The sequence below is a fragment of the Epinephelus lanceolatus genome, chromosome 4 (genome assembly GCF_041903045.1).
Source record: "Epinephelus lanceolatus isolate andai-2023 chromosome 4, ASM4190304v1, whole genome shotgun sequence".
Classification (NCBI taxonomy): domain Eukaryota; kingdom Metazoa; phylum Chordata; class Actinopteri; order Perciformes; family Serranidae; genus Epinephelus; species Epinephelus lanceolatus.
Genome location: NC_135737.1, coordinates 5,277,812 through 5,293,829, shown reverse-complemented (window position 1 = coordinate 5,293,829; position 16,018 = coordinate 5,277,812). Strand labels below are relative to the sequence as shown.

The 16,018-nt window shown below is 42.0% G+C and overlaps 1 protein-coding gene across 4 annotated transcripts in view; it reads right to left on the bottom strand.

The window, feature by feature from the left end:
• Positions 1-16,018, bottom strand: part of sez6b (seizure related 6 homolog b) — a 542,199-nt gene that overhangs the window by 119,142 nt on the left and 407,039 nt on the right. For all 4 annotated transcript variants that reach the window (XM_078166884.1, XM_078166883.1, XM_033632224.2 and 1 more), the window contains one exon: positions 14,087-14,272. In XM_078166884.1, the coding sequence (XP_078023010.1) occupies positions 14,087-14,272 (186 nt within the window). The remainder of the gene's footprint in view (positions 1-14,086; positions 14,273-16,018) is intronic.

Below are 16,018 nucleotides of genomic sequence, written 5' to 3'. Positions count from 1 at the left end.
CCATAGAACAGGAGAGCAAAATGTCATTCTGGTGTTGTGTTTTATGTGCATACATGCGTGCATGCATGTGTGTGTGCGTGTAGCTATTAAATAAGGTGTAAACAAAAATCACACATTCACACAGACCAACAAACAAGCAAACAAAAAACAAGCAAACAAACAAACAAAAAGGGCTAACTGACAGAATAATACTATTGCTGACACTACTTTCACCACCACTAATAACTCTAATACCTATATGGTCAGGGAGGGTGACAGCAGCACATCCACCCCTGCCACTGGGAGCGAAACGGGATCGGGGCACCGTCCCGGGGCTCCGGAGTGGGCTGGCAGGGCACACACGGTAGGTTACGTGTTTTATTTGTTATTTATTACTACCTTCAAAATATTGTTACTGTGAATATCTTTCCCACCTGGGACCATATTTGTTGTCGTGTTTGTTTGGTATCATTTTGTTTTGTTTTTTGTTTTTATTTGTTGTATTTTGCTGGTCCCAATTTGGGTCGCCCCCAGAACGACTTAGGAGGGAGCTGGCCCATTTGGGTTTGATCCCCTCCTAATCTGCCTCCTGACCTGCCTGTTTTAAAGGGAGTCAGCAGTAAAACTTGACTGTATTGTAGTTGAATTGAAGAACACAGTGACACAGCCCTGTCCCCCCCTGCCTCCAACTCCAGAGATACCAATTACGGCACTCGAGGTCTATCCATCCCAACCAACAGGGACAGGGGGGTGCATCGCCACCACTGCACCCATATGGTGGTGATGGCAGTGAAATGAAATATATGTATTGTATTGTATAATTTATTTATTTTTTAAAAAAAAGGGAAGGCGGGGGGGTTAAATAAAACAAAAGTGGTGGTGATAGAAATACATTTAAGTAACAAAAACAAAACAAAAAATATTAAACTTTCATCAATAATATTTCTCCAAGACATACAATTCAACATAGACTGAAATGATGGGTGCTCGATTCAGATTTGAGGGGAAAGAAAGAAAAAAATAAAAATAAATAAATAGAATTAATAATAATAATAATAATAAAAAAGGTGCTAATAATATTAATAATAACAATGATTCTAACAATTATAATAACAATAATAATAATAATAACACAGTGCTACATATGATCTGACATAGATAGATACATACATACATACATACATACACACACAACCGTACTCTCCCATAAACATACACAACATATCCCCTTGTTTTCCCCCCTTTCCCCTTCCTTGCATGTTTTTGGTTTCCCTTACATGTGCATGTGTGTGCGTGTGTGTGTGTGTGTGTGTGTGTGTGTGTGTAGGTTTAGGTGAAACTACAGTAGATGTTGATACAGATGTAGATGTGTTTAAGTTATGGTTGGTTCTCAGGCAAGAAGGGCAACAGGATCAAGATTGTAGGAAATTAATGAAAGATGACCAGATGGAGTGTGTAGCTAATGCAGTGTTTTGACTGGGGGAGGGTAGATTTTCTTGGCGATAGTTAGAGCCATAAGTAGTTCATTGTTGAAATGTCTCCAGGTAAGTACAAAGAGGGGGATAAAGGGATGTGGCAGCCCAGGACTAGGGATAGGGTGACCAGATGTCCTGAAAAATTCGGGACAGTCCTGAAACCCAAGCAGTAGTCCCGAATCCCGAATCCTGCCCTAATTGTCCTGAAAATTACACTAGAGCAGAGTCTGGAGTAGTTATTGCCTGATAAAACATTAAAAACTGATCATGGTGGTTGAGTAGTCCTGCAGCTCCCGCTGGCTGCACATTGGCTGCAGCAGTTCCTACATGAATTATGGGTGTTGTAGTTTTTAAATTGTGTACAGCAGTGGTGACGAAGTAGATGAAGAGAGCGAAGCTGCAGCCGCGAGGACAGGGAAAGCACAGGCAGCCACGAGAAGGTGTGATTTGCACGTTGCAATGCAGCCTCTTGTTCTAACTGTTCAAAACTGTTCTACAAACTTGCTCTACAAACTGATTCACCTGTAACGAATGTACCAGGTGTCTTTATTTTTTATTTTTTATTGAGTTTAAAGGACAAGTGCACTTCCATTGATCGCTTCCATAACATAAAATGAGAAACTGGAAAGGAGGAAAAGATTGAAAAAATTATTAAAGGGAACTGATCACAGATATATTATATCTGTGTGTTTTTACATCTATTGTTGCTTTAATTTGCCACTATGCTTTTAATGAAGCTGACATGTCATGACAGTCAAGCACCCTTCAGACATGGTACCTCGACGCTAGGTCCATTTGGCATTTCCACCACAAACAGTAGCGTTACAGTAAAAGTGGGCAGGGTTGTTGTAACTCACTGCTCTGTCCAGCATTCGCTTCCCCATTGCCGCTGACACAGAGGGAAGTCTAAACATCATTTATTGTCCACAGAATGAGACGGCACACCAACATTTTCAAAACAAAATAGAAGAAACTGCAGTGAGAGTCTCTCTCCATGGGATATTTAAAAATAGCTGTTTTTTTCATGTTCAAGTCCTTCTCAGGCAAGCGCAGGGGTTTAGTGTTGCTGTAGCCCACAGGAATGATGAAAAAGATGAATATCAAACAAAATGTTCTCCTGATGAATCACCAAAAGCCAAGGCAAAGAGATGGTTTTTAGCCGGGCTTTGAATATATTTATAAAGGTTGAGGATCTAACTGTTTGTGGCAGGCTGTTCCACAGTATTGGACCAACATCTGAAAAAGCTCTGTCACCTCTGGTTTTTAACTTTGTAAGTGGGATGGAAAGCAGTAATATGTCAGTGGATCTGAGGGGACAAGAGTTGGAATAGGGAGTGAGGAGTTCTGAAATATAATCTGGTGCTAGTCCATGCAGTGCTTTAAAAACAAATAAAAGAGTCTTAAAATAAATCCTATACTTTACAGGTAACCAGTGAAGCGAGGCCAATACAGGGGAAATGTGATCACTTCTCCTGGTACCAGTAATGAGCCTTGCTGCTGAATTCTGAACGAGCTGCAAGTGTGACAGAGCTGACTGGTTGATGCCGGTGTAGAGGGAATTACAATAATCTAATCGGGAGGAGATGAAAGCATGAACCAGAATTTCTAAATCTTTTATGGACAGAAATGATTTAAGTTTTGCAATGGATCTAAGATGGAAGAAGCTTGAGCTGACAACTGAGTTGATCTGTTTATCAAATTTAAAGCCAGAATCAAAGATGACACCAAAAGCAAAAGCACTGGTAACAGAAGCAGAAATGTCTGTAAGGCCAAAGATGAGGACCTCAGTTTTGTCATTGTTCAGCTGGAGGAAGCTTTGTGCCATCCAAGATTTTATGTCATTAATACAGAGTAATAGTGAATCAATGCTGCAAGGATCTGATGGTCTCAAAGGGAGCTACAACTGGGAATCATCTGCATAACAGTGATAAGATATATTGTATTTCCTTAGTATAGAGTCTAATGGAATCATGTACAGTGAAAATAAAATTGGGCCTAAAATGGAGCCTTGGGGAACACCATAGGAGATGGGAGCAGAGGAGGAGTACACATTACCAATTTGGACAGAGGCTGAGCGGCTTTGGAGGTAGGAAGCAAACCACTGAAGAGCCAGTCCCTGAATGTCAACAACATGCTCCAAGCGGTCCAAGAGAATGGAGTGATCCACAGTATCAAATGCTGCTGAAAGATCTAAGAGAATCAGAGTGGCATAACAGCCCGAGTCTAAGGATAATAGTAGGTAATTTCTTACTCTAAACAGGGCGGATTCTGTGCTATGATGCTTTCTAAAGCGTGACTGAAATGTATCCAGGATGCTGTAACTGTCAAGGTAGGAGATGAGTTGAGAGAAAACAACTTTTTCCAGGACTTTTGATAAAAATGAGAGCTCTGATATTGGACGGTAGTTACCAGGAACAGATGGATCAAGATTTTCTTTTTTGATGAGAGGATGAATGATGGCATGTTTAAAGCATATATGGACATAGCCGTTCACTAGAGAGCTATTGATTATTGAGAGAACACTGGGCCCAACCGAGTTCCTTAAATAGGTGAGAGGGGATAATATCCAAAGAACATGAACTCGGATTCATAGGTGAAATGATGTGTGTCAAAGTGGAGAGAGAAATTGAGTTGAAATTGTTTAAAATGGAGGAACATGAAGGTGGCTCTGAAGGATCAACAGAAGGAGATACAGTCTTGGAACGAATACTGTCAATTTTGTTGATGAAAAATGTTAGAAAGTGTTCACAGGTATCTGATGTAGCATCATTAGACTTTGTGAATACTGGTTTAAGTATTGAGTTAATTGTGTCAAATAAAACTTTGGGTCTGTGGACATGTTTGGATATTATATCTGAAAAGTATTTTGATCTCTCTGTTTTGACACATTTCTGATAATTAATAAGACACTGTCTCAGATGCTGGTAGGACACTTGTAATTTATCCTTCTTCCATTTCCTCTCTGCTCTTCTGCATTCCTGCCTAAGTGAGCGAGTTGTGGAGTTGAACCAGGGCTGAGTTTTGTTTTTTCCTGTTATAACTTTTCGAGGGGCAATTGAATTGAGAATATTGCTACATATGCGATTACAATTATTTACTTGCTCTTCTGTGCCTAGGTCATGAGGGGAAGCTTCAGAGAGGAGAACAGAGGAAAAGGCATCAGAGAACTGATGGATAGTGAGAGGAGTAATAGACCTGGAGTAGCTGTGTGATTGACTACATTTAGGAGCCTTGCAAGGAAGTGAGGTGGAGAACGTAATAGGCCAGTGATCAGACAAACCCAAATTGTTGGTCTGGGCAGACGGGACAGGGATAGCAGATGTTAAAATAAGGTCCAGAGTATGACAATGTATGTGGGTGGGCTCCATGATTGACTGGGTAAGATTGAAAGAATCAATTAAATTCAGAAAGTCCCGGGGGAGTGCATCAGATGGGCAGCAGACATGAATGTTAAAGTCTCCCAGGATAAGCACATGATCACAATTAACGCAATTAACGAGCACTGAGGATAGGAAGTGCAAGAACTCATCTATAAATTTTGGGTTGAATTTAGGGGGCCTGTATATGAGTGCACAAAGAACCGGAGTGGATCTTTCAATCTTACACAACATCAATTCAAAACTAGTGTACACATTAGATGACAGGAGTTTACAGTTAAAAACATATTTAAAAACCACAGCAACACCCCCTCCCCGGCCAGTGGTGTGCGGTGAGGTAAGAAATTTGTAATTTGGTGGACGCAATTCAGAGAAGGAATTGACTTCACCAGGGGCCTCATGTACAAAGGGTGCGTACGCACAAAAACGTGGCGTACGTCCTTTTCCACCACAAAGTTCAGATGTATCAAGAGTCAAATGACTGTGGAAATGTGCGGTGCCTCATGCCAACTTAATGGCTGGCGTACACATGTTTCTACAGCTGTTGATCCTTAGGCGACACTTAGAGGTGATGTTGGGAAACTGTTATAATAAATAAATGTGAAAACAATGAGTGCTCAGAGTGATGTGCACATCAGAGACACATGAACAATTAACACTGATGAACAATTAACACACCCATGTGTCTGCAATTAGATGAGTGGATATAAAAGCATTTGCAAAGTGGTGCAGAAAATACCGTTAACAACAATGGCTGCTTTAGCAGTATTTGCCGCATTGGTTCTCGAGGGCAATCCTCCTGGAACTGTGCGCAGAGCTGTGGCCGGCCTTGCAGCGCGACACGGCGAGGAGCCATGCGCTGCCTGTATCCATACAGGTGCTGACCACACTGGGGTTCCTAGCAACAGGGACATTCCAGAGGGAGCTGACCAACCAAGCGGGACTGTGCCAGTCGACCCTGAGCCAAGCCATGCCAGCTGTGTGGGACGGAATCATCTGCATGTCAGCCAGGTATATCAAATTCTCATATGCAGCTGAACAGGCCAACATTAAAGCGCAATTTGCAGCGAGAGCTGGTTTTCCTAATGTTATCGGAGCTATCGACTGCACACACATTGCTATAAAAGCGGCATCACAGGATGAATTTGTTTATGTCAACAGGAAGTATTTTCATTCGATCAATGTACAGATCATATGTGATGCGCAAATGTAATTAACCAACATTATGGCGAGGGGGCCTGGTTCAACACACGATTCATAGCCTACATTCGGAGTAACAGCATGGTTGGGAACACACTACAAGCTGGCACTGTGCGCGATGGGTGGCTTCTTGGTGAGTAAATAATTGATTCGTTTAATTGTCCTAAAATTAATCCCCCTGATGCGCATTGAACATGTGCGCCCCCAAATATTATCCTGTCTTCACATCATCAGTACTAGTCAGTGGTTAAAGTTAGTGACTTTCTGTTTTGTGCTGGTTAAACTAGCCTACAGCTTCAGAGCTTTCTAACAAGCCTCTGATTGTTTCGGTGTGTAAACTACTCAAGTGTGACATTTCTTAATCAGCCACACCTTTTCCCCAGCACACTTCTGCATTCATTTACAACAATAGTGAGTAATTCATGCAAGTGGTGTGTAAAATTAACAAGTGGAAACTGTAAATCCAGTTCACATAATTAATTGTCTGTTTTCAATTGACCCCAGGCGACTCTCTGTTCAAACGGGGTGAGCTGATCCTCTCCTGTCCCCCCGCCTGTTTTGGCCACACTTTGGTGGTTGGCAGCCGTCCTCTGCTTCACGTCCACCTTAGTGTCGGACCACTTCTTTTTTAATTCTGCGTGTGTACGCTTTTCTGACCCCACAGCATTGACAGCCTCACACACACTCTCCCACTCACTCCTCTTGCGTTTAGTATTGATGCCGGAGGACAGCGTGCCACAAAGTACATTTTTTCTTTTTCCCCGTCTTACTCATTCTTTTGTTTTAGTTTTCTGCTCGTTCAGAGAGGGGAATCTCAGGTGCAGGGTGAATTTAAATATGATTTGCATATTTAAATAGGGGCTTGGACAGGGAGGGGTCGGGTACTCCAACATGTGCGCTCAATTCCACGTTGATTGGGATGTACAAAGGAAATGTGCTTGGATTCATGTGTATGCACAGATTCATACATCTGGATGTTTTTGTGCATATGACGTTTTCTGGATTTAAGCGTACGCCATGTTTCAGTAGGAAATCCACGCAAATCTTTGTACATGAGGCCCCTGTTTCTTTGCCAGATTTCTGTGAGAAATAAAAAGTCCAAGTTATGGGTTAAGATGAAGTCATTTAAAATGAAACTTTTGTTTGAGAGATCTGATACTCAGGAGGGTCATTTGTATCAAGACACTTAAAGTGACGACCATGGGTGAGCTGGGATGAATAAATGTGGGCCTAATGCAGATCAGATTGTTATAATTTGGGATGGGTCTATGAACAGAGACCCTTTTATTTGCTCTGGGATTAGTGATAACAGAAATCAATGAGCCTTGACAATTAGTAGGTTTTGAGAGGAGGGCCAGTGAATGTGGTGCTGCCATTGGAAGCTGGCAGGGGGCGCTGTCACTCAAAGTGCCCCTTCACACAATTGGAAAGATGGAAAACCAATCAGAGTAAACAAAATGTGTGACGTAGGCTAGCACAAGGCCACTGTAAACAGACCAGCAAGCTGCAGCAGAGATGAGCTGTGATGATGTCTGGGAAAGAGTGTTGCCGTCTTTTGGCAATGTCCGCTGTAGATTTCCTCCTCACTGTGGACTCCGAGTTGCATGGCTGTGATTCCCAGTTTGGTCGCTTCCCTGACCTGCTCATCCATGAGAGAAACTAGTGGAGAAACAACAATAGCCACTGTCTGGGTTTTCACTGAGTCCCATCTTTTTCCCGATCAACGGAGCCAGTTGGTAAATTAAACTTTTACCAAACCCCGTAGGAAGGATGGCAAACACATCCTTTTTTTCAATAAAAGCTCTCAGTGCAGCCATTTGCTCTGCTTTAAAAGAAAATATACATTCCAGTTTGTTCAACACATTTACCATAGCAGTTTCAAAATAAGTAGGCATGTTGGTTGTTTACGAAATCGAATATGAGCTCACGAGATCAGGATGGTTTCACCAGGCTAGAGAGAAAGAGGGTGAGTGCATACAGTTGGATGTGTTGTTAACTGTCAGTCAAGCGGAGGTGGGTGCTCGACAGGACTTCACAGTCAGATCAATATTAATTGATAAGAGCCGTGATCCTTCTCAGCTAGGATGCAGACTATCCCTGCCAAACAGAGATCTGCCCAGGAAAGTGATACAGTTGTCAGCAAAGGGAACATTCCTGCTTAGGCAGTAGCCCTTCAGCCACAAATGGAGTTGGTGGAGACGGCTGGTGGTAACGTCACCGAAGCGAGGTGGGGGAAACGGGCCGGAAACAATTAGCTGCCTCCCAGTGTTAAGCAGGCGGTCCAACAGGTGGATGAAGTCTTTCTTTAGAAATTTCGACTTTTCTTGTTTTAGGTCGTTTATGCCGGCCATATCTGTGGCAGATACCTCTGCCACAGCCACAACCTCAGCCACAACTCAGCCCTGAGCAAGAGTGACCATCCTCTTTTGACCAGTCAATGGACTGCAGTGTTTGTAGCTCCACCTGTTAGTACCAGATTTGTGTGCTAGGTACCCCAACAGAGGGATGACAAAAAATGGGGACGGTAAGGAGCAATTCCATTGATACCATCCAGAATTTTTCACAGTGGAAACGGAAAAAAATGTGTACTAAACCGAACTGTACTGTACCAGACTGCTTGGTGGAAAAGGGGCTTTAGTGTGTAATTGATCCAAGTGATGTCTGTTTCCTCTGTGGCCAACGTGGAAATTGGAGACGTGATTGCCACAGAAATACCTCATCAACCTCAGTAGACAAGTCGGACTGAAAATGGTTGAGGGCTGTCGGAGAGAGATGGACTCCTGCTGACAAGCTAAACCAACTTGTGGGGCCAGAAGAAGGTACTGCACCACACACACACACACACACACACACACATACTGAGCAGATTAATACACAAGCTATTGAGAGTTCAGACAATAGATATGCAATTGCTCTAACATATGTTCAGTACACATCTGATCATTTCAAGAAGTTTCCACAAAATGTTGTATGTAAGCTAGGAAAACAGTTTTACCAGCTTCAACAGATTTCATGACACCAGAGGACCTGCACTGCACCTCTCATGTGTCACCAGGACCTGATGAGCCATATCAGGAAGGCTGGTTGAGTTTGACAAACTCACATTGACACACATTTATTGGACACAACACAAATGTACTATATCAGTCTCTCTCACACCAGCTCAATGTGACATGTACACCATGGACCATTCTGTCCCACACCTCACATTTGCAAAACACACAGATAGATTTGGGCCCATTTATAAAATCATGTCAGCGCGCAGCCGATTGGCAAAAAACATCTGATCGATCTATTTTATTTTCACCAACACTGCAGTGCTACTCTAAAACTTTAACATCTGTTGTGCACACTCAAAGAAAAATCCAGCTGGTACCTAAAAGCACTTCTAAATCTTTTTCTTTTTTGTCCGAAGAACAACCTACAGCTATTACAGCCCTACAGGAGGTCCCTAAGACACTGTGGGCTGTCGGTAAGTATGATGTTGGCCTCATCAAAGCCTGTGAACCTGTTGTAATCACTCCAAAATCAAACTTTAGACCTTGCAAGGCTCAATATCCACTTAAACAAGAAGCCATCGATGGCATAACACCAGCCTTTGAGTCTCTTAAAGCAGCAGGAGTAATTGTTCCCTGTGATGACTCTCCAATGCGCATACCTTTGTTCCATTTTGCTCCCAAACTCAACTGCTGTTTGTATATGCCTTGCTCATACTAACAACTCAGATTCTGTCTCTCTAGGAAAAGCAAGAGGTGATGCCGCTGCAAAAAAAGCTGCACTCCAACCCACTATCCTTGATCCCTTGTTTGTTTCAACTCCAGTCTCTATTCCCAGCTCCCTTACAGCAATACAGTCCTTTGCCACACCACAAGAAAAGACGTTGTGGCGCGCTGCGGTGCCACACAGGAAGAAGCAGTGTGGCGGGGACCCGATAACAAACCTTGCCTGCCCAAATATTTCTTTCCTCACTTTGCAAAACTGACACATGGATTGGACCATGTGTGAAAAGGGGGAATGCTGGATGCCATAACTCAACACTGGTTCACCAAAGGGTTTTCAGTTCATGCGCGGAAGTTTTGTCAATCATGTATGGTTTGTGCAACACATAACGCAGGTAAAACCAAAACAATCACACACGCCGCTCACCCACCACAAGACAGACCATTCCAACATTTGAATACCAACTAAACTGAGCAGCAATAATGGCTCACACTTTGTCAATTCTGCAATAACCCATATCAGTGAATTTCTTACCATTGACCTCAAATAACATTGTGTATACCACCCTGCCAGTGGAGGTGCTGCCAAACGAGAAAATGGCACTCTGAAATCAAAATTGGCCAAGTGTTGTGAGGAAATGGGACTGCCATGGACAAAAGCTCTGCCTATTGTTCTAATGTGCCCAGAGTGAACACAAGTCCCTTTGAAAGTCTTTTTGGCAGACCTCCATCCCTAGGAGTGGAGCCTGTAACCAGGCCACTCCTCTCCATTGGCCTATGTGAGGATGACATGTTACAATATTGCAAAAACTTATCTTCCACTCTCAGCTGATGAAATCAGCCCTTCCACCACCAGCTTCCACATCACTCCATGATTTGCAACCTGGCGACTGGGTGGTGATAAAGGACCTAAGAAGGAAACACTGGCACTCCAAACGCTGGCGAGGTCCATTCCAGATGTTCCTGACAACGCATACTGCTGTGAAGATCGCTGAGAGAGCAACGTGGATTCACGCCAGCCACTTCAGGAAGATCCCTGAGCCAACGGAGGAGCTCAGCTGTCGATGCGAGGACGGACAACGCAAGGACGGACAACGCAAGGACGGACAACGCGAGGATGGACAACGCGAGGACGGATGAGTGCAACAGAGGACGGCATGAGGAATAACTCTGTGAATTCAACAGACACCAACCAGACGTGCAGGACTAACAACGCAAACCTTTTCCCACCAGACTACACCATGTACCACCTGATCCTGACCCTATCATGTTTGGCTATGCTGACAGAGGCCTACACCTACAAATCTGCCAAGACTGTCACTCTGACAGAAGGACAAAGTGCAACATTCTGTACTGTTTCACCCCGGAATTTGGCAATCAGGTCAAATTCACACATATTATGAACGTTAACAATGCCAATCAAAATTCAGCCTCATTTCACATTCCTGATCCCCATCATTACCCCAGCTCAGACTCTGACTCTGATGATGACATTTCATAAATAATGTTTTCCTTTTTTTTATGTATATAAAAAAATATGTGTAAAAATATACATATTTTTTGTTTATCATTATTATTATTATTATTTTTCTTTTCTCTTTCTTTTCCTTCCTTTTTTTTACCCTCTCTTTTCTTCTAAACAACTGCCATGATGATACATTTTAAAATCCATGTGAATTAATGTGTCGGATAATTAAGTTGTAACTATATATATATTTTTTCCTTTCTTTTCTTTTTTTGTTTTAGTGATTAATCAATAATCAAAAGGGGGGAATTGTAATTGTAATTTCATTTTATTTTATTTGTGTATTCTTTGTGTTTTCAAATACTTCAATATATACCTCTTAACCTCCCACCTAGATACAAAATCCTGCAGGATACGCCAGGTGTGAAACACACCCTAGGGGGTCAGAGCCAATACTTGCAGCAGATGAAAGAGTGTGAAAACAATGGGTAGGGGCGCCGCTCCCTGCCACAGACAGAAGGGTGTGAGACACACCGTAAGAGGGGGTCATCAGGTATAAATGTTTAAGCTTCCCCATGCTCGGGGTCTTTCTTCATTCTGACCGCTCATGTGCTGATTGACCTTTTTCTTTGCAAAGAAAATAAAAACCTTGTCGGCCGGCAGAAGTCTCTATTTTATTATTCACCAGCAGCAGAGAATTTCCCCAACAAGTGCTATATTGAGGTCCTCACCTTAACTTTGGTGACTCTCTTCACAGTCATCTGAAAGCAGCAGGTATCTGTTTCATCTGCAGTCTTTAACTGGAGTGATGTTGTTCACTACACACGGCAGATATGCTGATTACATCTTGTGCAACCAGAATCATTCTCTTGTAAAATAATCACAGATTTCCATCTTGTTGCTAGCCTTAGCATAAACATTATTAGCGTAGTTAGCAATAGCATTACATCATCATAAACACGCTCACTGATCACCCTGTGCTTATATGACAATCAAATGTGTTATTTTGATTAGGCTAATTATTCAAATGCACATAATAGGCATGTTAGAGACAGAAGCATTGAGAACAGGTCACATAGCTCTGATGTAACTCCCTTAAAATTTCTCGCTTCGCTTAATGCTCCCTCTGGACTTTCTGTTCCTGCCAGTCTGTCACCTGCTGTCTCTATCCTAAACACCGGGTGACTGGGATAAAGGCTGTATACATCATCTTTTTTTTTTTTTTTTTTTTTTTTTTTTTTAATATGGCTGGCAAACATGTTGGCTAAAGTTCTACATTTTGAAATAAAAATACAGCTAGATGTGTGCCTGTGATGAACAAACATGATGTGCTTGAGATAGGTTCAGGTTCAAAGAGTCAAGTGTACGTTTCCTCTGAGGAAACTGTTGGTGTATCATGATGGGGACATAAGCGAATGTGAAGAGCCATGATTGCCACAGCATCTAACGTACCCACCTATAACACTGTGTTCTTTCTGACTCCACCCCGTGCCCAATTTCACTACAGGTGTGCCAAGTGATCCTGGCCATAGCATTACCAAAAGCATGTTTGGCACACTCCCGACACACTTGGCAGGGTGCACCAGACTGGGATCTAGTCATTGCTTGGTTCACCATAACTGAACCTGTGGTGTCCTCTTGTCACAGAGACTCTGTGTGCACATGAGGATACAACTTTACCACTTTATTACCATAACACCTCAAAGTAGTGGGCCAAAGAGTCTCATTGTCCCCCATGTTCTGCTACCAGAGCTTGGCAGAGCACAACATCACTCCAGTCAGAGAATGCAGATGGAACAGATACCTGCTGCCTTCAGGTGGCAAGTCACCAGTGTAAAAGAAAGGTCCCTAACAGGACTAAGGCGCACCAAAGAACACGAGTGTTGATCCATATAGGTACTCCTTGATCTGACATTTTCAACTTAAATCAGTAGCTTAAGTTAACAGGATGTCTACGCATGCTGGCATGACACTCCTGGTCTCTGATAAACATTACCAGAAGGAAATCACTTTTTCATGATTAACTCTTTATCGAGAGATAACAAAGCTCATTTTACCAAGATAACAAAATAATTAACTTGTGATCTTGAGATAATGGCAATGAAAAGAATAATTGTAAGCACGACTGTTCTTGGCTTCCATATGATAGTGCTAATATTGTCAAGAAATATATTGGTTTTATCTATACATTTCTGTTAAAAAATACTGTGTATCTATCACTTACATTAAGTCATATCTGTATTATCATTATTATGTGTAATCTTATACTAACAATATTAATGTTGATATTAATATCAACAGTATTTTAACAGTATTTTCTGTTTTTATTGAAAATATTGTTGCAAATTAGCAAATCTCACAATAAATATAACATATGTACTATGTAAATTGTAAATGGTTTAATCTTTAAAGAGAATACATTTAAATGCAGTCACACAGTCACAACTATAATGCAACCTTTTTGTAGTTTTATGAATTATTTGTTACTTCTTCCCTAATTTGATAACAGCATTAAAACACTGATTCATACATTCATTCATTAAATATAAAAAATATTACATCAGAGTAGAGAAGCTGGAACATATGTGCATTTTTCAAGTCCTCAATCTTTAAATGATGACAGATAATTGTGAGCTGTAAAGCCCTCTGAGACAAATTGTGGTATTGTGGTACTGGGCTTTATAAATACAAGTGAACTGAATTAAAGTGAATTCAATTCAATTAGAAAACAATGAAATTAATGAACTAAGTACACTATTGAAAATAGTATTTATAGGTTCGGTTGCTGTCCTCTCTATCTTTGGGCTGTGGATCTTGACAATAAGATTTGATTGTGCTGTAATTCTGGTGTTTTGGTTCCGGTGACCTTACCTAAGCAGTGGGGTTCCTTGCCACTCCAGTAGGGGGTGCTAGCATTGCGGCAGGTCAGCATGCTGGGGCCTTGCAGCTGGTAGCCGGTCAGACAGGAGAAGAAAGCCTCCCCTCCAGAGTGGAGACTGCTCACTGATACATCACCATAGAGAGGTCGCTGGGGGAAGACACAGCCCAAGACAAAGGCTGCAGACGCAGACAGGGGAAGAAATGGAAGAGACAGAGATAGAGAGATATAAAGGCAGAAAGAGAAAGAGACACAAAGAGGGAGAGAATTATGCTGAAGGGAAGAGCTGAGCTTTGGTCTGAGGACTCAGTGAGTTAGTTTAAGCTGGAGCTTCCTTCCATACGGTCCTGAATAAGTTCTAATAATAAATGGTATCGTTCAGGCTATAAATGGTTTTGGTTAGGGGTCATGAAGAGGAAAAAAAATCTCAAAAAGAAAAAAAAAACAGGCTTTAACAACTTATCAAATTAACACATTCACTCATCCAGATTTGGTGGCTGGGCATTGAGAGCACATTACTGGCATGACTTTAGATAAAACACCAACTTTAACAGCTGAAGGGGAAAAAGCTCCATTCTGAAAAGTAAAGCTGCTGCCCTCAGTCAATGTTATGTCCCTGAATTTCAGGCAGTGCAAATTAAAACGCTTAAAAAGAGACTGAAATGGGTATAGAAAAATTATCAAATAATAGCCAAAGAAATGGAAAAAAGTGTGGGAAGCTGAGAAATTCCTGGTTAAATAAAAAACATTACCTGTACTATAATGGCTCACATGGTAAATTCAAATCCAGAGCACTAACCTCATCAGTACAACAACAGAGTCATGTCATACTCACCACTGCTGCTCTGACTCACTCAGTTTAACAGGGTTCCCATACATATTTATGGACAAAATGTAAAAAAAAAAAAAAAACATAATAAAATTTCCATGACCATTTACAACATATATCATAAACAGAACTGTATAGTACTTAAAGGAGCTATATGTAAGAAATCTTAAGCAAATAGTCGTAAAATCCTCCTAATATGTCACAGAGACTAAGGAATAATGTTCATATAACATACTGATCTCACCGACAACAATAGTACAGCCAAAATATTCACATTTTTTAAAAAAATTTACGGTCTACAAATCATGTTTATGTTTTGAATTTGTGTTTTGGCCTGTTGCGCCACCCACCGCTGTCTACCAGTCACGCAGTCAGTAGAGTCTCAGCATCAGTTAAAGTTACAACTGAGCTACAATGGCTGACGGTGCGACTAAACCCAAACGACCTCGTTATGATTCCCAAAAACGCCAAGTCAAAACTCGAGGCAAAGCGAGGGTCTATATAGGAGATGCTTTTGAACGTTGGAGACGGTTGAAAGCAGAGAAGAATTTGAAATCGGATGTTGAAGTGGCTACTCTTCTCCTCGACAGGTAAGCTTTAGTCAAAGTTGGCTAACTAGAATCATAGCATTTCGAATACTTTCAACTGTTATTCATTTTCAATCATACATTGTAGCCCATGTGCAGGTGGGTCATCGACCCGACTGATTTTTTTGAGAAACAAACGTTAGCAGCACAGCAAGCAGCATTAGCAGTGTCCCGGTACATACCATTAGCGGCTGGCTCCTCCTCTGCTGCATCAGGGCAACAGCAGAGAAGCTGAACTTGCTCGAACGGTCCGCTGCAAAACCAAAGATCAAGGACATGGCAACGCGGCCCTGCCACAGCAGCCACCCATGGGCAAACAAATCACCCCCAATTTCCACCAGATGCGTGTTGGTTGCGCATGGCAGCGGAGCCGATAGGATTCAATTCTAGTCAATGTGTGTGTTTCAACTGGCTGCGGCTGTGCTGTGTTCCGGCTCCGTCTCAGCTGTGGCACTCTGGAGCCCTCCGCAACAGATACGCAGGACTTCAATTTTTGCCGTCAGTCTCCA